The 23,104-nt window shown below is 39.1% G+C and overlaps 1 protein-coding gene across 1 annotated transcript in view; it reads left to right on the plus strand.

The window, feature by feature from the left end:
- wb (wing blister) overlaps window positions 1-23,104 on the plus strand; it is a 470,816-nt gene that overhangs the window by 240,410 nt on the left and 207,302 nt on the right. Inside the window, exons 17-18 of the mRNA XM_089102573.1 lie at window positions 117-223; window positions 4,086-4,266. Coding sequence (XP_088958699.1) covers window positions 117-223; window positions 4,086-4,266 — 288 coding nt within the window. The remainder of the gene's footprint in view (window positions 1-116; window positions 224-4,085; window positions 4,267-23,104) is intronic.

The raw sequence follows: 23,104 nt of genomic DNA on the forward strand, positions 1-23,104 counted from the left end.
ATGTTTCTTGTTTATTCCTTTATTTTATTTATTAATTTAATTATTTTATATATATTTAATATTTAAATTATTATTTTAATGTCTAATATATGTCTTTAATATCGCTTATATTTTAGCCTGTGAGTGCAACAGACATGGCTCAACTTCAGTGATCTGTAATCACATGACTGGCGAATGTCCATGTCGGAAACACTATGTTGGAAGAGCGTGCGGGGGCTGCGAGGTAAGCTCAGTTTTAGGCTTGTTTAAAACGTATCTCCGTTTAGTATGCTGTCCTTCGAAGCATAAAAGGTGTTACGATATTAATTTCCGGTAATAAGCATTTGATTAACTATCAACTTACTAATTAATCAACATTTATTGATTAGCTTTAACTTTTGCGGTAAGGCAATTTGCGGTAATTTTAAGGGAGCGGCAATTAAAAAGGTTTAATCAATGAAATAATTTATCTACTTTTAATTAATGTAATTTCTTGTAATAATTTGGCGTGAAATTTTGCTAAAAATTGTTCTTCATTCACTTTTGGAAAATAAAAATTGGGTATTACCCATACAACTAATAGTATTTTTAGGCTGAGAGGCTCAAACTAAAATTTTTTAAAAACGTTTAAAAGATAAACTCTTTTGCAGCTGCAACAGAAAAAAAAACTTCTTCACATGCTGACCAATGATCTGCGTTGCGCAGATACCGGTCTCTTGATTCACATCTTTCAGCCGGAAATGCAATGCGTGATTGGGGGCAAATCATCTGACACTTCCCGTGTTTTCCCACATAACTCTCCAGGTACATAGTTAGAGCTGGGTCACTGCTTTTCCAGGAAATTATTTCTCTTTTCTTGGAGGCACTGGTAGTGGAAGGTCCTTCAGACCTTCCACTTTTAATTAAGACCTTCTTAATCAGACCTTCTTCTCACTTTTAATCAGACCTTCCACTTTTAATTAAGACCTTCTTTATCAGACCTTCTTTTCACTTTTAATCTGCCCTTCCACTTTTAATTAAGAACTTCTTAATCCGACCTTCTTCTCACTTTTAATCAGACCTTCCACTTTTAATTAAGGTCTCGATCAATGGAAATTTTTCTTCCACAGCTTCCTGTACGGTCAGAGCCACCTAAGATGAAATCCAAAGGGTTTTACAGTGCCACTTTTTGTGGCAAATAAGAAAATCCAATATTCTAGTCAAATTTTTATAGCACCAACAGTTTTGCATAATAATTTATTAAACTTGTCTTTATTTTAAGCCCTGAGGTTTGACGAAGAACTCCAAACATAAAATATCATTTTAATTGTACTTTTTTTTAGCGCACATGGGGATACAGGTTGGTTTTAAAGAAGTTTTTTTTATAGTTTTCAATTTTCGTACTTCGTTCATATAAAATTTGTCATACAATTTGCCTTACCAAAGCTGAAGAAAGGTGAAATTTACGCATACTGTTTTCCCAAAATTAAAGTGTAACTTTTTACTTTCAAACTTTGCTTCTTTAGAAAAACTAGTTATTATTTTGTTATCCCTGTGTTTGTTTTGTGTTCCTTGCGTTTTTACTGTGTTTATTCCTGTGTGTTTTATTTTGTTATTGGGCCTTATCCTGAATAAAAGGATAACTATCACCCCTAATTAACCCCCATCCCCTACACTGAAGTATTACTTATGCATTCGGAAAAAACGAATATGAACGTCACTACTCCTAAGGGTACATTCTTAAAAATATCTTGAGGGGAAGGAGAGGGATCGGAGGGGTTTAAAAAATTTGAACAAGATTTTTTTTAAAGAGCCCGGGTCCTCGAGGGTAAAATTTTGGATAAATTTTAATGGGGTGAAGTTACCATTGCTGCATAAGAATTAAATATTTTTGTGAACAAAATAATGGATGGGAGATGAGCAAATCCTCATCGGAGTTGGAGGAGGGGATTTAGTCGCCATAATTATCCAATCCTTTAGAGGAATAGTGTTAGGCTAAACCTGCAAATGGATGCTTTGAGGCTGATCATTACCCTCTTATTGCAGAAGCCAAACTTTAGCGTAAAGTGTGAGGCGTTGAGGAGGGGACAGTCCCTTTCACATGCGGAGTAGTTTCTGTTCGTTTTAAGCTTTAATGTTGTTCCTTTAAGTTTATAATATGAAATAAAACTATACTGTTCAGAAGAAATTTACTTTCTAGTAAGGTATAAACGATGCCCTAGTACTAACGGGGTTTGAGGAGGGTCCCATTATTTTTGGTAATTTATTTTCATGTCTAGTTTGACTTAATTACTAGCGTAATTTTTGTATAATTAATAACTGATTACTATTGCTATTTGGCTTCTATTGACCAGAATGGCCTTTTTAATTACCAAATTATTACCGTGAATGGTTTGATGCGGTAAACTTCAAACCATTCAACTGGTTCGATACGACCGCCCCTGGCGAAAGCAAAGAACAAAAACAAACAAATAAATTCGCTCTGCACTACCCCTGGTTAAAAAATATATTGCACCGGTTGCCGTGGATTTTGCGTCATCTACACCACATGATTGGGGCTCTTGGAAGGGTCAGACTATTTACTTTTTAATTACCGGTAATGATGCTCCATTATAGATAGATACTCCAGTATAGATACTTTTTAATTACCGGTAATGATGCTCCATTATAGATAGATACTCCAGTATAGATACTTTTTAATTACCGGTAATGATGCTCCATTATAGATAGATACTCCAGTATAGATACTTTTTAATTACCGGTAATGATGCTCCATTATAGATAGATACTCCAGTATAGATACTTTTTAATTACCGGTAATGATGCTCCATTATAGATCAATCTGTATTAACAAATTTGTATTATGCAGCCTACCTAATTTGGCCCCATACATAAATGTATTTTCTTAGAAAAGGATTCATGTCAATTAATAACAATTTACCGCTATAATTTACCGTTATAATTTTAATGACAATTTATATGTTGCTGTTTCAGTATCTACCGCAATTTATTACCATTGTACATGGATAGAAATAAATTAGGCACTCAGTTCTTTACAGTTGTTACCTCTGCTTTCTTAATTTTTATTACCAAGTTTTTTACTCCCCAATTTTTACTAATCAATGACATTCAAACAACCTTTGTTTATAATATATTTTCCGCAACCGAGATAACAGTGAGGTTTTTTGCTGAAAAGTCATGGGCCAACTGGATCCAATGTGAAATTCTTGCCTTATTTTACCTCCCCCTTAACTTGTTCAGAACTGTGTTCAGTTGTTGATTACCCTTTAATGTCAACACGTTCCTTAATAATTAATAAGAAAAGTTACTAAGGTATACGGGATGCCTTCGGAGATTTTTTGTAATCCTCTCATTCGCCCAAAATTGTATATTTCTCTCGTTATGCTTCCCATGTTCGATCTTTTTTCTTTTCAGCTTTTTGTCTTTCTTTTTAGTTTTCTTCTCTTTCCTCTTTCTTCTTCCTTATTATAAGATAAAATTAAATCGTCACTCCAGTTTTGCTTGGACTTTTTTTTTTTCAAATTTTGTTATATTTTCCGTCATGCCTTCTCGATTCATATCTGACTATCAAACAGTCCGTGATAATGAACTGTAATTAAGGAGCAATGTAATTCAATAGTAACCGAAACTCCAAGAGAAGATTCTTTTAGAACTTTTAAAAAAGATTATTATTCTAATTAAACAGCCCTTGTTTTTCATGGGTTGTTCTTAAAGAGTTGGGACAAAAAGTCAAACTTTACCCTTAAGAGCGAGGTAATGAGGAGGGGGTAATACCCCTCATATATTTAATAATTTCTGTTCGTTTTAAGTTTTAAGGTTGCCCTTATTTCCAGTTGATTTTTTTTTATTTAATACGGAAAAGGATTCAGAAGTGTAATTAAGAAAACGCCTTCGGACATTTTTCTTAATTAGTGTCTTTCTTTATCATGTGTCTCCTTTTTTCTTTGTTTTTCTCCACTTGTGATTCTGTATCCCTAAAGTAGACGACGCTGTAAGGTAAACAACACAACTCCTAACCAGTAAAAGGGGGGAAAATGCAAGTGTCTGCTTTTATTATTTCTCTAGTAATTTCTCTTTGCTAAATTAAAATAGCACCCAATTTCCAGGAAAAACGTGGAAATATAGAGGAAGGTTGTCCACCTTGTGATTGTGATTCTTTAGGATCTTTGAATAATGGAACTTGCAAATCTGTAACTGGACAATGTGAGTGTAAAAAGAATGTGGAAGGAGAGAAGTGTGAGCAATGTTTACCTTTTCATTACGGTATGGATTTGGATGGATGCAAGGGTAAGTTTTTGTTTGTTCCAAATAATGGATGACTTGCTTTCACTTTTTATTTCTATTTTATTTTTCCTTTCAAGCTTCCTTCTTAGCAGAAAACCTCCATGCACGATTCTCCCAAGCTTCCTTCCTAGCATAAAACATCCAAAAACATATTGCAGGTACAAATAAACAGAGAGTTGACTGGAAACAAATTTTATGACTCAAAAGCTGTTTGTTCTTTTTACCGGCTTGAAATTTTATACAAAAGAGACAATCACATTGGGTGTTTCTCACTTGCTCAAAACGTGATACAGCAAATATGGTTAAAAAGGCAGGGTTATTTGGCCTCCATTTCTAACATACGATGAAGGAATTATGCTATTGGCTTAAGTCAGTATGTTGCAATATCAGTAGAGATGACCCTATTGATCCGACGCCCACACCATATATGGGCATAGAACCACGTGGTTTATGAGGTCAATGACATGGAACACCTGTGCTGTCAGTCATTAATCAAATTGTCTCTGGGGAAGTTAATTAATGTCTGACAGATGACGTCAAGTTAATTAATGTCTTTGGAGCTCTACCAAGATATTGTTTGTGAGGCAAAGTTTAGATCACACATGACAGATGATGTCATGATTGATTGATTGACATGAAAGGGGAATTAATTTGTTGTTTCTAAAGAGAATTGATTTGCACGAAAGGGAATTAATTTGTTATTTCTAAAGAGAACTGTCTCCGAGCGAATGTTTAGATCTTAGCGATGAATTGTTTTAGCGCGGGAATCAGGTTTCTTAGTAATTTGAAATGTGAAAGCACAGAGATGCCAAACAAAAGGAACTCGCTGAAATTACGTTTAGGGATTATTTGGGCGAAACCGTTTTCAGCCATTTTATGGAATTATTTCGGCAAAACAGTTAGAGACATTTTAAAAGATGATTTAAAAGATGATTTTAGAAGAGGATTTGAGGGTGAAACTCTGTGGTCGTTATAATATACAAGTTGTATTTTAACAGTGTCGTGAGGTCCCCTACCCCAACCCCAAAGGGTTCCGATCCCCCTACCCCAACCCTAAAGGGTTCCAATCCCCTACACCAACCCCGAAGGAAGCCCCCGGTACTCAAAGGTCCCCCAAGCTCCCAAAGGGCCCCCAGACCCCCAAAGGCCCTCCCCAGACCCCCAAAGGCCCTCCCCAGACCCCCAAAGGCCCTCCCCCAGTCCTCAAAGGCCCACCGGGCTCCCAAAAGACCACCGGGCTCCCAAAGGGCCCCCGGACCACCAAAGGCCCTCCCCCAGCCCCCAAAGGTCCACCGGGGCTCCCAAAGGACCAATCGGCTCTCAAGTGCCTCCCAGACCCCCAAAGGCCCTTCCCGGGCCCCCAAAGGCCCAGCGGGCTCCCAAAGACCACCGGGCTCCCAAAGCGCCCCCCCGACCCCCAAAAGCCCTCCCCAGACCCCCAAAGGCCCTCCCCGGGCCCCCAAAGGCCCATCGGGCTCCCAAAAGACCAACGGGCTCCCAAAGGGCCCCCGGACCCCCAACGGCCCACACCCGGTCCCCAAAGGCCCTCCCCGGGCCCTCAAAGGCCCTCCCCCGGTCCCCAAAGGTCCACAGGGCTCCCAAAGGGCCCCAGACCCCCAAAGGCCCTCACCCGGTCCCCAAAGGTCCACCGGGCTCCCAAAGGACCAATCGGAGCTCAAGGGCCCCCCCAGACCCCCAAAGGCCCTCCCCCGGTCCCCAAAGGTCCCCCGGGCTCCCAAAGGACCACCCGGCCCACAAGGGCCCCCGAATCCCCAAACGCGCTCCCCGGGCCCCCCAAAGAGTCCCCTCTCCATTTTTTTAATACATTTTTATGGCTTTATTATATCTTTTCAGAACAAGTCCCTTTCATAATGTCATTCCTAAACCCATTTTGCAACTTGAAGTACCAATCCTTTCACCCACAAATATACTTTACAGCTTTTTGGTTACCTCAACACCAAGAAATACTTTTCAAAGACCATTTCAGAGCAAGTTACTTTCTCAATGTCACTCCTAAACCCATTTTCCAACTTGAAGTACTTATCTTTTTCACCATAACTAGACCTTACAGCTTTTTGGATACCTCAACACCAAGAAATACTTTCCAAAGACCATTTCAGAGCAGGTTACTTTCTTAATGTCCATCCTAAACCTATTTTCCAACTTGAAATACTTATATTTTTCACCCACAACAATACTTTACAGCTTTTTGGATACCTCAACACCAAGAAATACTTTTCAACGACCATTTCAGAGCAAGTTAATGAACTTAGAAAAACTAAGAGAATGTAACTGTGACAAGGTATACCACGATAAAACACTAGTGAAATATTCCAACTCTTGCATTTCAATGAAAGAAATTCAAAATGAACTTTGAAAAATCAAGAGAATGTATCTGTGACAAGGTTAACCACGACAAAACACTTCTGAAATATTCCAACTCTTACATTTCAACGAAAAAAAATCAAAATTAACTTTGAAAATTAAAGAGAATGTAACTGTGACAAGGTAAACCACGATAAAACACTAGTGAAATATTCCAAATCTTGCATTTCAATGAAAGAAATTCAAAATGAACTTTGAAAAATCAAGAGAATGTAACTGTGACAAGGTAAACCATGACAAACACTACTGAAATATTCCAACTCTTGCATTTCAACGACAGAAATTAAAAATGAACTTTTGAAAAATTAAGAGAATGTAACTGTGACAAGGTAAAGCACAACAAAACACTACTGAAATAATCCAACTCTTGCATTTCAATGAAAGAAATTCAAATGAACTTTTGAAAAATCAATAGAATGTAATTGTGACAAGGTAAACCATGACAATGCACTACTGAAATATTCCAACTCTTGCCTTTCAATGAAAGAAATTCGTAATGAACTTTGAAAAATCAATAGGATGTATCTGTGACAAGGTAAACCATGACAAAACAATACTGAAAAATTCCAACTCTTGCATTTCAATGAAAGAAATCCAAAATGTACTTTGAAAAATCAGGAGAATGTAACTGTGACTAGGTAAAGCATGACACAACACTACTGAAATATTCCAACTCTTGCATTTCAATGAAAGAAACTAAAAATTAACTTTGAAAAATCAATAGAATGTAGCTGTGACATGGTAAAGCACATCAAAACACTACTGAAATAATCCAACTCTTGCATTTCAATGAAAGAAATCCACAATGAACTTTGAAAAATCTAGAAAATGTAACTGCGACAAGGTAAACCACGACAAAAGACTACTGAAATATTCCAACTCTTGCATTTCAATGAAGAAATCCACAGTGAACTTTGAAAAATCAATAGAATGTATCTGTGACAAGGTATACCATGACAAAACACTACTGAAATATTCCAACTCTTTCATTTCAACGAAAGAAATTCAAAATGAACTTTGTAAAATTAAGAGAATGTAACTGTGACTAGGTAAACCACAACAAAACACTAGTGATATATTCCAACTCTTGCATTTCAACGAAAGAAATTCAAAAAGAAGTTTGAAAAATCAACATAATGTAACTATGGCCAGGTAAACCATGATAAGACACTACTGAAATATTCCAACTATTGCATTTCAAAGAAAGAGATCCAAAATGAACATTTAAAAATTAAAAGAATGTAACTGTGAATTGGTGAACCACAACAAAGAACTTTTGAAATATTTCAACTCTTGTATTTCATCGAAAGAAATCCAAAATGAACTTTGTAAACTTAAGAGAATGTAAGTGTGACAAGGTAAACCACAACAAAACACTAGTGAAATATTCCAACTCTTGCATTTCAACGAAAGAAATCCAAAATGAACTTTGAAAAATCAGGAGAACGTAACTGTGACAAGGTAAACCATGACAAAGCACTAGTGAAATATTCCAACTCTTACATTTCAACGAAAGAAATCCAAAATGAACTTTGAAAAATCAGGAGAATGTAACTGTGACAAGGTAAACCACGAAAAAACACTACTGAAATATTCCAACTCTTGCATTTCAATGAGAGAAATTAAAAATGAACTTTGAAAAATTAAGAGAAAGTAACTGTGACAATGTAAACCGCATCAAAACATTACTGAAATATTCCAACTATTGCATTTCAACGAAAGAAATTCAAAATGATCTTTGAAAAATTAAGAGATTGTAACTGTGACATGGTAAAGCACAACAAAACACTACTTAAATAATCCAACTCATGAATTTCAATAAAAAAAATTCAAATGAACTTTGAAAAATCAAGAGAATGTAATTGTGACAAGGTAAACCATGACAAAGCACTACTGAAATATTCCAACTGTTGCATTTCAATGAAAGAAATTCGTAATGAACTTTGAAAAATAAATAGAATGTATCTGTGACAAGGTAAACCATGACAAAACACTACTGAAATATTCCAACCGCAGCAAAACATTACTGAAATATTCCAACTATTGCATTTCAACGAAAGAAATTCACAATGATCTTTGAAAAATTAAGAGAATATAACTGTGACATGGTAAACCACAACAAAACACTACTGAAATAATCCAACTCTTGCATTTCAATGAAAGAAATTCAAATGAACTTTGAAAAATCAAGAGAATGTAATTGTGACAAGGTAAACCATGACAAAGCACTACTGAAATATTCCAACTGTTGCATTTCAATGAAAGAAATTCGTAATGAACTTTGAAAAATAAATAGAATGTATCTGTGACAAGGTAAACCATGACAAAACACTACTGAAATATTCCAACTCCTGCATTTCAACGAAAGAAATTCAAAATGAACTTTGAAAAATTAATAGAATGTAACTGTGACAAGGTAAACCATGACAAAACAAATGAAATAATCCAACTCTCAAATTTCAACGAAAGAAATTCAAATGAACTTTGAAAAATTAAGAGAATGTAACTGTGACAAGGTATACAACGACAAAACACTACTGAAATATTCCAACTCGTGCAATTCAATGAAAGAAAACCAAAATGAACTTTGAAAAATCAAGAGAATATAACTGTGACAAGGTAAAGCGCAACAAAACACTACTGAAATATTCCAACTCTTGCAATTCAAAGAAAGAAAACCAAAATGAACTTTGAAAAATCAAGAAAATTTAACTGTGACAAAGTAAAGCACAACAAAACACTACTGAAATATTCCAACTCTTGCATTTCAACGAAAGAAATTCAAAATGAACTTTGAAAAATCAAGAGAATGTAACTGTGACAAAGTATACCACGACAAAACACTACTGAAATATTCCAACTCTTGCATTTCACCGAAAGAAAACCTAAATGAACTCTGAAAAATCAAGAAAATGTAACTATGACACGATAAACCACGACAAAACACTACTGAAATATTCCAACTCTTGCATTTCAACGAAAGAAATTCAAAATGAACTTTGAAAAATCAAGAAAATGTAACTGTGACAAGGTAAAGCGCAACAAAACACTACTTAAATATTCTAACTCGTGAATTTCAACGAAAGAGATCCAATATTAACTATGAAAAATCAAGGGATTGTAACTGTGAGAAAGTAAACCACGACATAACACTACTTAACTATTCTAACTCTTGCATTTGGCAGAAAGAAATTGAGAATGAGCTTTTAAAAATCAAGAAAATGTAACTATGACACGATAAACCACGACAAAACACTACTGAAATATTCCAACTTTTGCATTTCAACGAAAGAAATTCAAAATGAACTTTGAAAAATCAAGAGAATGTAACTATGACAAGGTAAACCAATGGTATTGAGGTATCCAAAAATCTGTAAAGTATAGTTGTGGTGAAAAAGATAAGTACTTCAAGTATGAAAATGGGTTTAAGATGGACATTAAGAAAGTAACTTGCTCTGAAATGGTCGTTGAAAAGTATTTCTTGGTGTTGAGGTATCCAAAAAGCTGTAAAGTATTGTTGTGAGTGAAAAAGATAAGTACTTCAAGTTGGAAAATGGGTTTAGTAGGGACATTAAGAAAGTAACTTGCTCTGAAATGGTCTTTGAAAAGTATTTCTTGGTGTTGAGGTATCCAAAAAGCTGTAAAGTATAGTCGTGGTGAAAAAGATAAGTACTTCGAGTTGCAAAATGGGTTTAGGAGGGACATTAAGAAAGTAACTTGCTCTGAAATGGTCGTTGAAAAGTATTTCTTGGTGTTGAGGTATCCAAAAAGCTGTAAAGTATTGTTGTGAGTGAAAAAGATAAGTACTTCAAGTTGGAAAATGGGTTTAGGAGGGACATTAAGAAAGTAACCTGCTCTGAAATGGTCTTTGGAAAGTATTTCTTGGTGTTGAGGTATCCAAAAAGCTGTAAGGTATAGTCATGGTGAAAAAGATAAGTACTTCAAGTTGGAAAATGGGTTTAGGAGGGACATTGTGAAAGTAACTTGCTCTGAAATTGTATTTGAAAAGTATTTCTTGGTGTTGAGGTAAACAAAAAGCTGTAACGTCTTGTTGTGGGTGAAAAGATTTGTGCTTCAAGTTGGAAAATGGGTTTAGGAATGACATTATGAAAGGAACTTGTTCTGAAACTATACAATAAAGTCATAAAAATGTATTAAAAAAAATGGAACGGAGCCTTTTTGGGGGGCCCGGGGAGGGCGGTGGGGGATTCTGGGGGTCCTTGAGGGCCGAGTGGTCCTTTGGGAGCCAGGGGGACCTTTGGACACCGGGAGAGGGCCTTTGGGGGTCTGGGGGGGCCCTTGAGCACCGATTGGTCCTTTGGGAGCCCGGTGGACCTTTGGGGACCGGGTGAGGGCCTTTGGGGGTCTGGGGCCCTTTGGGAGCCCTGTGGACGTTGGGGGACCGGGGGAGGGCCCGGGGAGGGCCTTTGGGGACCGGGTGAGGGCCTTTGGGGGTCCGTGGGGCCCTTTGGGCGCCCAGTGGTCTTTTGGGAGCCCGGTGGGCCTTTGGGGGCCCGGGGAGGGCCTTTGGGGGTCTGGGGAGGGCCTTTGGGGGTCTGGGGGCCCTTTGGGAGCCCGGTGGTCTTTGAGAACCCGGTGGGCCTTTGGGGGCCCGGGGAGGGCTTTTGGGGGTCTGGGGGGCATTTGAGAGCCGATTGGTCCTTTGGGAGCCCCGGTGGACCTTTGGGGGCTGGGGGAGAGCCTTTGGTGGTCCGGGGGCCCTTTGGGAGCCCGGTGGTCTTTTGGGAGCCCGGTGGGCCTTTGAGGACCGGGGGAGGGCCTTTGGGGGTCTGGGGAGGGCCTTTGGGGGTCTGGGGGCCCTTTGGGAGCTTGGGGGACCTTTGAGTACCGGGGGCTTCCTTCGGGGTTGGTGTAGGGGGATTGGAACCCTTTGGGGTTGGGGTAGGGGGATCAGAACCCTTTGGGGTTGGGGTAGGGGACCTCACGACACTGTTAAAATACAACTTGTGTATTATAACGACCACAGAGTTTCACCCTCAAATCCTCTTCTAAAATCATCTTTTAAATCATCTTTTAAAATGTCTCTAACTGTTTCGCCGAAATAATTCCATAAAATGGCTAAAACGGCTTCGCCCAAATAATCCCTAAACGTAATTTCAGCGAGTTCCTTTTGTTTGGCATCCCTGTGCTTTCACATTTCAAATTACTAAGAAACTTGATTCCCGCGCTAAAACAATTCATCGCTAAGATCTAAACATTCGCTCGGAGACAGTTCTCTTTAGAAACAACAAATTAATTCCCTTTCGTGTCAAATCAATTCTCTTTAGAAACAACAAATTAATTCCCCTTTTATGTCAATCAATCAATCATGACATCATCTGTCATGTGTGATCTAAACTTTGCCTCGGAAACATTCTCTTGGTAGAACTCCAAAGACATTAATTAACTTGACGTCATCTGTCAGACATTAATTAACTTCCCCGGAGACAATTTGATTAGTGACTGACAGCACAGGTGTTCCATGTTATTGACCTCATAAACCACGTGGTTCTATGCTCATGTATGGTGTGGGCGTCAGATCAATAGGGTCATCTCTACTAATATCTTTCCCTCCTTTTATTTTTGTAATTGTTTTTATAAATGCAGTTTTGCAAGATCTTAAATGCCAACAGTGATAAAATAAAAATAAATGGGACACTTGGGCATTAGTTTGAAAGTTACAAGTGATGCAAACTCCTAGAACATTTTACTAATTTGATCAAAAATTTGACTTAAACCAACCAGATTTTGCGCTCCTTCTACTGGATCAGAATTTGACTGGATGAAAGTGTACATGGTAGCTGTCCTATAATCATGATACCTCCCAGATATACACCCAAAATAAGGCCTGGGAGGTATTTCTGACTCCCAGTCTCCGTACATTTCCTTGTTCAAAATAGCGAAGCGTTGTAAATTTGGAAAATTAACGAAACATTGACACTTTTAGAAATGGATTTTCAACCAAAATTAGGGCTTTGAAAGAGGTTTTTGAGCTTCCTACATTCAACTCCCTCTCCCTCTCTAGCTTTCCAACTCCCTCTCTAGCTTTTAAGGTATTGAGAGTGACTCTGAAAGTAGGTATAAGATTGTCTAAAAAAAAGAAATAATTTATTCTATTTTGATTCAAAATCTGGCTCAAGTCGTGGGAATCACCTTAGCGAGGAATGGAGTTCCAACCAAACTAAAATTTGTATTTTTTAAAACGAGTCACATATTGACATGTCGATTCTATATAATGACCTTCTTAATGACCTTCTTACCAACGCCTTTCTTACTAACGACCAACGACCTTCATATAATGACCTTCTTACAAACGTTTAGGATTGCTACCAACACATAGCGACCTTCACGGAAGGTTGGAATTATGCACTAGAAAGTGCCTTCTCATGACCTAATTTCGCTTATAGATCCGTTCGTGACAGTTCGATCGATTTAAAGCACTCACAACATGGTCTGAGTCTTCGTAAACTTGTTTCATTTTTATTTTAAATTGAAATAATAAGCTTCACAACATAGCACACCTCTTTCTACATATCTCTCTAAATATCCGCATTTTAGATCTTATATCTACTCTCTAGATATATATTTGGGATCTTTTATTTATAGCACCCTTCTGGATGTCAATAGTATCTTCCTAATTCATGGCTTTTTTAAAATAGTGTTCAGGTCTAATTTGTGATTTGATCGCTTCAGGTTTGTACTCATTTTAATAAAAAGCCCAATTTCTGGCATAAAAATGTCCGGTTTTATATCAACATTGAACTAAACTTCGGTTATATGTAGTTCATTTGTTTATAAATTATTCTATTAAATTGGTTTATTGTTGTTTTGTTTTTGGGGGGGGGAGGGATGTTTTGTTTACACCCTAGATATTTTTTTTTAGAGGATCCAAATTTAGCTCCTTACATTTCTTGAGGCATGGTAGAAGGTTGTTCATGATTTTCTTGCAGCCCTTCAGCTCGTTCAGCAACAAATGACTGTTACTTGAGGGATCGTACTATATTGTACATCATTTAGCATTTGACCTGTGAACATCTATTGATATTTAAGCCGGACTACATTTGGAATAAATTACAGTGGATTGTAGTGACCGTCAGTTTCGCAATACGGGATAATAAATTGCTATTTACGTACTATTTTACAATACGGACTACTCACTCATATAAGGTTCTCTATTCTTTTAGTATCTTTTTAATTTGATTTGATAATCTGATTATAATTTGATTTTGCTAATAAGCGAGCAGAAGAGCGGGGATCTGGTAGCAAGAAACTACGTTTACTTCGCTTATTGGTATCTGGCTCTTATTGGTATCTGGTTCTTATGATATGTACAGTGAATAATGAAAACTGCACTTGTTTTTTCGCCGGTTTTAAATTTTTTGCAACTGAACCGTGATAATGGAGTGAATGAAAACGAAATACTGAAGTTTGGAAAGGAGTTTTTTCTGGACTTGCCGAGTGTAATCGAAGCTAAAAAACTCCTCTACGATGCGGCCGGACCTTGGACTGACCATCCAAGAAGACAGGGGCCGAAGGCTTTGGAAATCCATCTGAAAGACATGTTAAGCATATTCGTGGAATTTGACGATGAAGACATAGACCTACCGATGTTTGTAATTCGTTCTCCAAATGACGTACCTGTCATTTCTGCTTTGGTTTATTCGAGTTTGAACGCAAAATTGAATAGAATAGAACACTTCCTAAAGACTGTTTCAAGTAAGTTTGATTCGTATAATAATCACTTTCCACCACTGCCTGCCCGTGCGACGCCGTCAACTAAATCACACCACTGTTGTTGTCTCTAAAGGGCCGCAAACACTAAATGATCCAATAAAACGCAAAGAAGTGCTCGATAAGGTAAGCTGTCATGATGCAGTTACCAAGCTGAGTTTGCCAAGTGACAAATGGGTAATTAATGTTGAAAAATCTGCTGCTGAAGAATTCAAAGACTCAATTTCAGTGATTTTAGGAGAATCTCCATCCAAGTTGATCACTAAGCGGTTTTTCAGGATAGTCAGAGGAATATCGAAGGACTTAGACCTCTCGTTCTTTCAAGGATTAAATAAAAAAAAACAAGTTTTTTAAACTGAAAGTAAGGAGCGACATTAAAACTTAAAACGAACAGAAATTATTCTGTATATGAAAGGGGCTGTCCCCTCCTCAACGCCTCGCTCTTTACGCTAAAGTTTTTTATTGTTTTAAAAAATAAAGTTGTGAGACAGAGTCAAACTTTAGCGTAAAGAGCGAGGCGTTGAAGAGGGGACAGCCCCTTTCATATACGGAATAATTTCTGTTCGTTTTAAGTTTTAATGTCGCTCCTTACTTTCAGTTTAAAAAACTTGTTTTTTTTTATTTAATTTCTGATCGTTTTTTAGTTAATGCAGCTTTTATTTTGGTTAACCGTCATTGAATAAGTAAACAAAATTTGCATAAAAATTTTACTTTTCTTTTGCTAAATGGATGTCTTTACAAATTAACTTACGTAACTAACTTCTATATTTGTTTTTTTTTAATTTAATTTCTGATCGTTTTTTAAATAATGCTTGGAAATTCGGCACCCCCTTCATGGAAATGTCCCTTACCCCAAAGAAACATCCTCCACTGAAAGATTCTCCAGAGCAACCCCCTCCTCTAGCCCCCCCCCCTTCAGAAAAAAATCCTTCCTGAAAATGTCTGTATACTTCCCAATAACCAATAAATAATGCTGGCAAGTCCGGCGCCCCCTTAATGGCAATTTCCCTTCCCCCATGAAAACTTCCTTCATGGACAGATCCTCCAACATAATCCCCGACCCATCCTTCCCTCCCACTACCAGAAAAAAACCCTCATGAAAACTTCTGTATACTTCCCAATAACCAATACTATATGTTAACATTGGGTAAAGTTCATAACTTTTAGCCCTCCCCTGGGGACTTCGGGGGATTAAGTCATCCTAAAAGACATATTTATCATATTTTCGACCATGCTGAACAAAATGGCTATCTCAAAATTTTGATCGGGTGACTTTGGGAAAAAAATAAGCTTGGGAGGGGGCCTAGTTGCCCTCAATTTTTTTTGTTCACTTAAAAAGGGCACTATAGCTTTCAATTTCAGTTCGAAAAAGCCCTCCCACGATATTCCTGGACCAATTGGTTAACAAGATCTACTCTAGGGAAAAAAAAACAAATAAACACGCATCTGTGATCTATCTTATGGCAAAAAATGTAAAATTCCACATTTTTGCAGATAGGTGCTTGAATCCAATGTATTAGGATATCCCTATACTCTAAATGTGATGGTGTGATTTTCATGAAGGTTCTATAACTTTTAAGGGGTATTTCCCCCTTTTTTTGAAAATCAGCCAAAATTTTCTGAGGCGCGTAACTTTTGATGGGTAGCACTAAACTTGATGAAAGTTATATATTTGAAATCAGCTACCCGTTTTCTAGAGTCTTGGTTACCATTGAGCCGGGTCGCTCCTTACTTACAGTTCGTTACCACGAACTGTTTGATATCCAGGTGTGGTGGAAGCTATGCGGCGCGGTGACACCGGCACGGTTAAGCTTGAGTTTTGTGACTCCATGTCAAAAGCCAAGGTTATTAAAAAGGGTGTGAAACTTGGATGTGGATACTTATCTGTGAAAGAATATCCATCGGCACCTCGGTGCTGTCTCAAATGCCGTTCGCCAGACCATAGAGTAGCTGATTGTACAAGTTTGGTTGCGAAGTGCGCACGCTGTGCGGGCCTTCATATTTCAACCGAGGATTCTCCCTGCAAGCTTGATGCAAGATGTGCCAATTGTGGTGAAAATCATGCCTCCTTTAGTCTTAGATGCAAAGTGCTGAGAGATATCATTGCCAAGAAGAAATGACTGTACCTGTTTCGATTGTTTCGCTTAATATAAATGGTACTCGTTTAAAGGAGCATATGATTGATGAATTGTGTGACCGGATTGACATAGTATGCCTTCAAGAACACCTCCTGACTTCTACTAGTATTAACGTGTTAAAAAGAAGTCGTAATCATTCCCTTTTTACAACTAATGCTGAGGTCACTTTTGGTAGACCTTCTGGAGGCCTCACGTGCATTGTTAAGAATAACCTGAGTTTGCTCTCTCGAGTGTGTTTTCACAGTGATAAGTTCATCCTTGCAGTTCGGTTTGGTAATACTGTACTGATAAATGTGTATCTCCCGTGTAACAAAAAAAACTATTTCCGCTTTAAACGCGTATATGAAAGCCTCGGCAAATCATTAGCTATTTTTGCGTCTGTTGTATCGACTGGTTATGATTTCAGAGTGGTTGGTGACTTCAACACAGATATTACAAGTCAGTCAGTTCAATCCGATATAGTCCTTGATGCTTTTTCTGCTTATAAAATAGTTGAGAAAAGTGTTGATTATTCATATATTCACCAATCTGGAAGTTTGTCTAATATTGACCATGTAGTTTCCTCGCCAAATATTAATGTATTGACTGTTCTTGTTCATGAAGACGATCGTGATATTGACCATCTCCCGATTTCGTTCTCTGCTTCACTAGTTGCTTTACGTTCCACTAGACCATTTACACAAAGTTATAAGTGGTTTTACAGGAAGAACTGGAGAATAGATAAGTTTGCATTTTATGCCACTACGTTGTCCGTATTTTTGGGTTCTATAAAAGTTACTTACCATTTGCTTCAACTTATTGACCGTTTCTCAAATGATAAGCAGTCTCTAAATGAATATTATGATAAAATAATTTGGTGCTTAAAACAAGCAGAGGCGACTGCTATTCCTCTAGAAAAGACTAAAGTTAAAACTAGAAAACCAGAATGGGTTTTGGACCCAGAATTAAAAGTTTTAAAGAATAAAGCTATGTTTTGGCTACGAATATGGGTGTCTTGCGGTCGGCCAAATTGAGGAGTTGTCTTTGATCTGAAGCAAAGTACCAAGCATACATCTAAAAAAAACGTTCATAGCAGTTTTAGGTATCTGGTTTTGACTTTCCTGAGTTGGGAAGTGAATGGTCTTATGTTATGAACTTGGGTGAGCTTAGTAGGGTTTTTTTTGACACTCCCATAGCAGTTCATACTTGGGAGTTGTATTATAATGATATTTTCGGCAAGGTGAACCGGGAACTTAAAATGCTTTTTAGTAATCTTCTTGAATCGTGTTTGCCTAATCGTATTTCTCCGAGTAATGTATTACCAGTTTCTACTGTTGATATTGGTCAAGCTATTAAGAACATGCAATCTAGCTCTGTTGATGAAGACGGAATTTCTTCTTATCATCTAAAAGTAGTTTGCCCAACTTTGATAGATCACCTTCAGCTACTGTTTCAGATGTATTTATCTACTTCTATGATTCCCGACAGTTTTCTCTGTGACACAGTCACTTCGGTTTGAAGCGTGGAAAAACTTCGTCAGTGTGTAGTTCTTATCGACCAATTACTGTTTCGTGCAATCTTAGCAAAATTTTTGAATATATTCTTCTCCCTTTCATTTCAGAAAGTGTTAATTTTGGTGAAAACCAATTTGGCTTTCAAAGAGGCTGGGATGTCAGCACGTCCATCGTGTTCTAGCTTCTCTCCTGTTGCAATCTGTTAATAAGAAAATCTCCTCTTCATATCTGTGCTCTTGATCTTTTGAATGCTTTCGATAGTATAGTCCACTCACATGCACTCTATTCCCTTTTTTTATTGTTGTCTTGTTACGGAACTGGTATTCTAACTCTTTTATTTGGGTAAAATGTAATGGAGTAGTTTCTAATTCAAAGGTGCTTCTTCGGCGTGGGGTCCGTCAAGGTTGTTTGTTTTCTTAAGCCATTTTTAAGTTATGTATTACTCCTATTCATTGATCTTTGCCTCCGACCTTCATTTCCCATGGAATTGACGTCTCGTTTCTTGCTTATGGGGACGATATACTCCTTGTCAATTATACAAGGACTGGACTCTCACATCCTGTCAGCTGGATCTCAGACCAATTCAGATGGATTGGGCTTATGCTGAACGTTGATAAGTGCGAACATACTTCATTTAATTCGAGTGCGAGTCTCCCTCTTAACTGTGGTTTTTTCTCTATTCCCTGTGTCTCTTCTTTTCGGTGGCTTGGTCTTCACACTACTAATAATCTCAAAACACTTCGGGCTCTGACTGTTTCTAATGCAAAAAAATAAAATTCAGATAGGATATCCAAAATCTGTTGCAAATAGAGGGAGGTACAATAGAAAAGCGCTTGGGAAATTATATTTTTACATTTTGCGATCATTCTATTCTTTTTTTATCTGGTTTTCTTCCAATTCTGAAGCCTAAATATCTGAATTCTATCCGGATTTATAATTTTAAATTTTCTCGGTACCTTTTGTGCCTCCCTCCGTGGTTCCGGAACCGGCATCTAATATTGCAATTCGGCCTCCCTGATTTACGGGAAAAAGTGACTGTGCTTTTGAGAAAGCTGTCGTTATCTGCAGGTCTTACAGCGCACCATAATTTACGTCGTTTTATGTAAATAATTGTTAAGTGTGCGAGTTTGCTTTTTTTTTCTTTTTTTTTTTGTTCTTGGTGTACTTTGCTTCTTTTTTATAGTGGGTAATAAATAAAATATTATTAATATTATTATTATTATTTATAGTCCTATATTGTACATGACGTAAGACTAACGGCACATAATGAAACAGTTGATAGTGCTGTAAATCTTAAAAAATGACTAAAACCACAAAGCTCATATTCATATGGTTTCCTTAACTTAATTTTTGTTTGTTGGGGGCTGTTGGTCTTCATCGACTTACTTGACTTACTTAAGGCTCCTGCCGCGTTGGGGGCGGCGTAGAGAGCGTCGCAACTCTGCTCCTCCAGGCTGACCGGTCTGCTGCTATTAGTGGGGCCTCGTCGACAGCAATGCTAGCTATCTCAAGGAATTTGTTGAGACTATCCTTCCACCTTGTCTGAGGTCTGCCCCTCTGGCGATACCAGCCATGAGATTTAGTGTCAAAATCGTAAATTATTCAGGCTGGGGTTGTCGTCGGCATGCGCAGGAGGTGTCCGAACCATCTGAGAGTACGGTGCGCTATTTGGACAGAGAATGGCGCACTTGGGAGGTGAGTGCGAACATCCTTGTGTTGCTTAAAAAATCATACCATCGAAGTCTCTCAATCCAACGGAACTGTTTCGTCTGGCAGACGTATATCATGCTGAGGATTGTTGATTTGAGAGGCCAGGTTTCCGCTGCATAGAGGAGGACCGAGCTGACGGATGCATTATAAATTTGCATCTTCGTGCACCTAGATATATGCGGCATTCCCCAGAGATTTTTGAGCCTTCCGGCGATAGACGAGGCTTTTGAAGCTTGGCTGCACACCTCTTCCTCTATAGAGCCGTCATTAGACAGCACGGAGCCAAGATATTCAACAGGAGCTCCGCAAACAGTTATGTTCTCAGGGGGCGAGACTGGGCTTGGGGGCTCAATTGCCATTATATTCGTCTTCAGCCAGTTTATTTTCAGCCCCACTTTTGCTGCCTCTTCCTGCAAGACTTCCAGAGCGTCAGTCAACTGGTCGATCGAGTCAGCAACGAGACCAAGATCATATGCGAAGTCAGCGTCCGTCAGAACGCGATCTCCAAACTTCAGACCAAAGGGAGGGCGATTTGTTGTTCGTGTCATGACATAGTCTACCACGCAATTGAACAGTTCCGGGGTGGCGGCACACCCTTGTCGTACACCGGTTTTGATGCCGAATGTCGTGCTCCGTTTGCCGTTGACTTGGACGCAACCCACGGTCTCTTCGTAAAGATTTTCAAACAACTTGCAGTATTTCTCCGGTAGACCAGTTGATCGAAGTATCAGCCAGAATGAGTTACGATCCACCAAGTCAAACGCAGCCTTGAAGTCCACAAAGGCTTCATATGCTTTTCTCCTGAATTTTTTAGTCTTCTCAATTAACTGGCGCATGGTAAAGATTTGTTCGACAGTGGATCTCCCGGGTATAAACCCCGCCTGCTGGACTATCTTCTTTCTTCTGAGGATACTCGTGCATCTATTCAGCAGGGTCATAGCAAAGAGCTTTCCAGGCACTGAAAGTAGCGTTATGCCTCTGTAGTTCGAACAGATGCTCGTGCTCCCCTTTTTCTTCCATAAGGGCAGGATTATACCAGCTCTTTAGTCTTTCGGGATCCATTCTTTGCGCCAAACCATAGAAAACAGTATATGGAGCCAAAGTAGCATCGCCGGTCCGGCATACTTCAGGAGCTCAGCAGATATTCCACATACGCCTGCCGCTTTGTTGTTCTTCAAACGTTTTACTGCTGTTTTGATTTCTGATGACGTGAAAGGAGTTTCTGTGTCACTTGTCAGCAGTTCCTGGGTGCTGGCGGCTAGGTTGATTAGTACCTGGTCAGTCTGTGCTACGGCTTCTGCGTTGAGGAGGCCCGAGAAGTGGTCTTTCTATCGACTGACCTGGGCAGCTTGGGCACTGAGTGGCTGGCCATCCACAGACACATCAGATGCAACCGAGGGGGCTATATCGCCTGTAAGATCACGAAGATGCTTATACAGACTGCCAACGTCACCTCTCTTGGCTGCACCCTCTAGCTCAAATGCCTTCCTTTCCCCAAACAGCTTCTTGTCTCGCTGTATCAGTTTGATGCGGACACCATTAAGGCTTCTATAGGTTGGCACGTCACCGAGTAACCTCGCCTTGCGTCTCTGCTCTATGACGTCAAGCGTATCCGACTGAAGCCACGCTTCATTAGCACGCTTTTTCCGTCCAACATTTGCTGTCGCTGATTCCAGGACATTCTCTTTGAACGAGAGCCACGCGTCCTCACAATTTTCAAATGGCAGGAGTGCGTCGAAGCGGTTTGAGACATCAATGGCATATTTCGACCGTACCTTCTGATCGCAGAGGTGAGAGACATCGATCTTGACTGGTCTTGCTTCTGAGCGATGGGCTTTCAACCTTAGTCGCATGTTAGTGACGACAAGGTGATGGTCAGTATTGCCAATCTCAGCTGCCCTATACGTCCTGCAGTTACTGATCGAAGACCTCCATCTCTGTGATACGATGATGTAGTCGATCATTTTTTTTTGGTATGGCCGTCGTTGCTGTACCATGTATATTTGTGAATGTCCTTCCTTGCAAACATGGTATTCATAATCACTAGTTTGTGGCTGCTGCAGAGTTGTAGAGGCCTTAGATCATTGTCATTTAGGGAATCAGGAGTAACTGGTCCAATGACTTGTCGCCATAAGTTGTGGTTGTCGCTCACAGGTGCCATTAAGGCCACCCTGGAGAATGACAATATCGTGCGGGGATGTCTTAGACAATTCATTCGTCAGGGTAGAGTAGAAAGTGTCCTTTGTTTCGGTGTCAGCTTCGTTTGTCGGGGCATTACAAACAGGGACCGTAATTTTTCCTTGCTTGTGATTGAGTCGAGCATTAGCAATTTTATCCGAGACGGGAGTGAATAACAGTAGACGCTTCTTAGATTTGTCATCAAGAACTAGTCTGACTCCATTTCTTCTGGTGGTTGTATGGCCAGACCAAAGAAGGTGGTATCCCTCACCTATGGGATCATTTCCATTCGCGACTAGGTGGGTTTCTGCTATTCCAGCAATAGAGATGCGGACTCGCTTCAGTTCCATCGCCAGACACGTCTTAGCTCCGGGAAAATTTAATGTCAATACGTTCCAGGTGGCAATTCGGAGGCCACCTTGGTCATGAAGATTCAACGCTGGTCATTTCTCAGTCCAGGGGCAAGCAAGGGTTGTGATGGGATAAAAGAAGGTTGGTCATCCGAGGCAGTTCCTAAATTATTCTTTGTAATGGGTCTCGGGTGGAGAGTTGCAAGCCGAACCGACCCTAGGCCTGGGTTCTGATTAGAGCCAAGATTTACCTGGATACTGAGAGTCCTGGGGTGGGCTCCAACCACCCCATCAGGTTGAGGCCACCCTGATCGGAGCGTTTAGTTAGTGGTAAACCCCGTATACAGAGGTACTTGGTCAGCAGACATGGTCTGCATCGTTCCGGACGAGCTCCATTCAGCTCCAGTGGTCTTCATCGGGTCGGAGTTTTATAAGATCTCCTCTGCCTTCCGTCAATATTCTTCTCAGGCCACAAAACTGGCAAACTCTCAAAGCTGTTACAATTTCCCAAAATTTTACGCCAAGGGTACACATTCGTAAAGGTAGCAATCTATATAGTTGAAAGAGTACTAAGATGTGCATCAACTGCTATGTGCCATATGTGATGTGCAGTGGTATGTAAAGGCATCATCTTTTAAATAGTCAATATATCAAGAAAAGGACAAATTTGCCACTAGGCCTCTTTGGTGCTGCTGTAAATCTACTTCTGAAAGTTTCACTCTTATACCATGAAGTTTATCCAAGTTCATCAAAAACCAGTTGTGATTGGAGAGGGAGGGGTAAATACTTCAACCGACCCTTAAGGGCATGATTTAGGCTCTAGACCAACTCCTGAAAGTTTTGTTCGCCTGGAATT

Source organism: Artemia sp. Qi Xiang Cuo, chromosome 16, assembly GCF_049724085.1.
Source record: "Artemia sp. Qi Xiang Cuo chromosome 16, ASM4972408v1, whole genome shotgun sequence".
Classification (NCBI taxonomy): Eukaryota; Metazoa; Arthropoda; class Branchiopoda; order Anostraca; family Artemiidae; genus Artemia; species Artemia sp. Qi Xiang Cuo.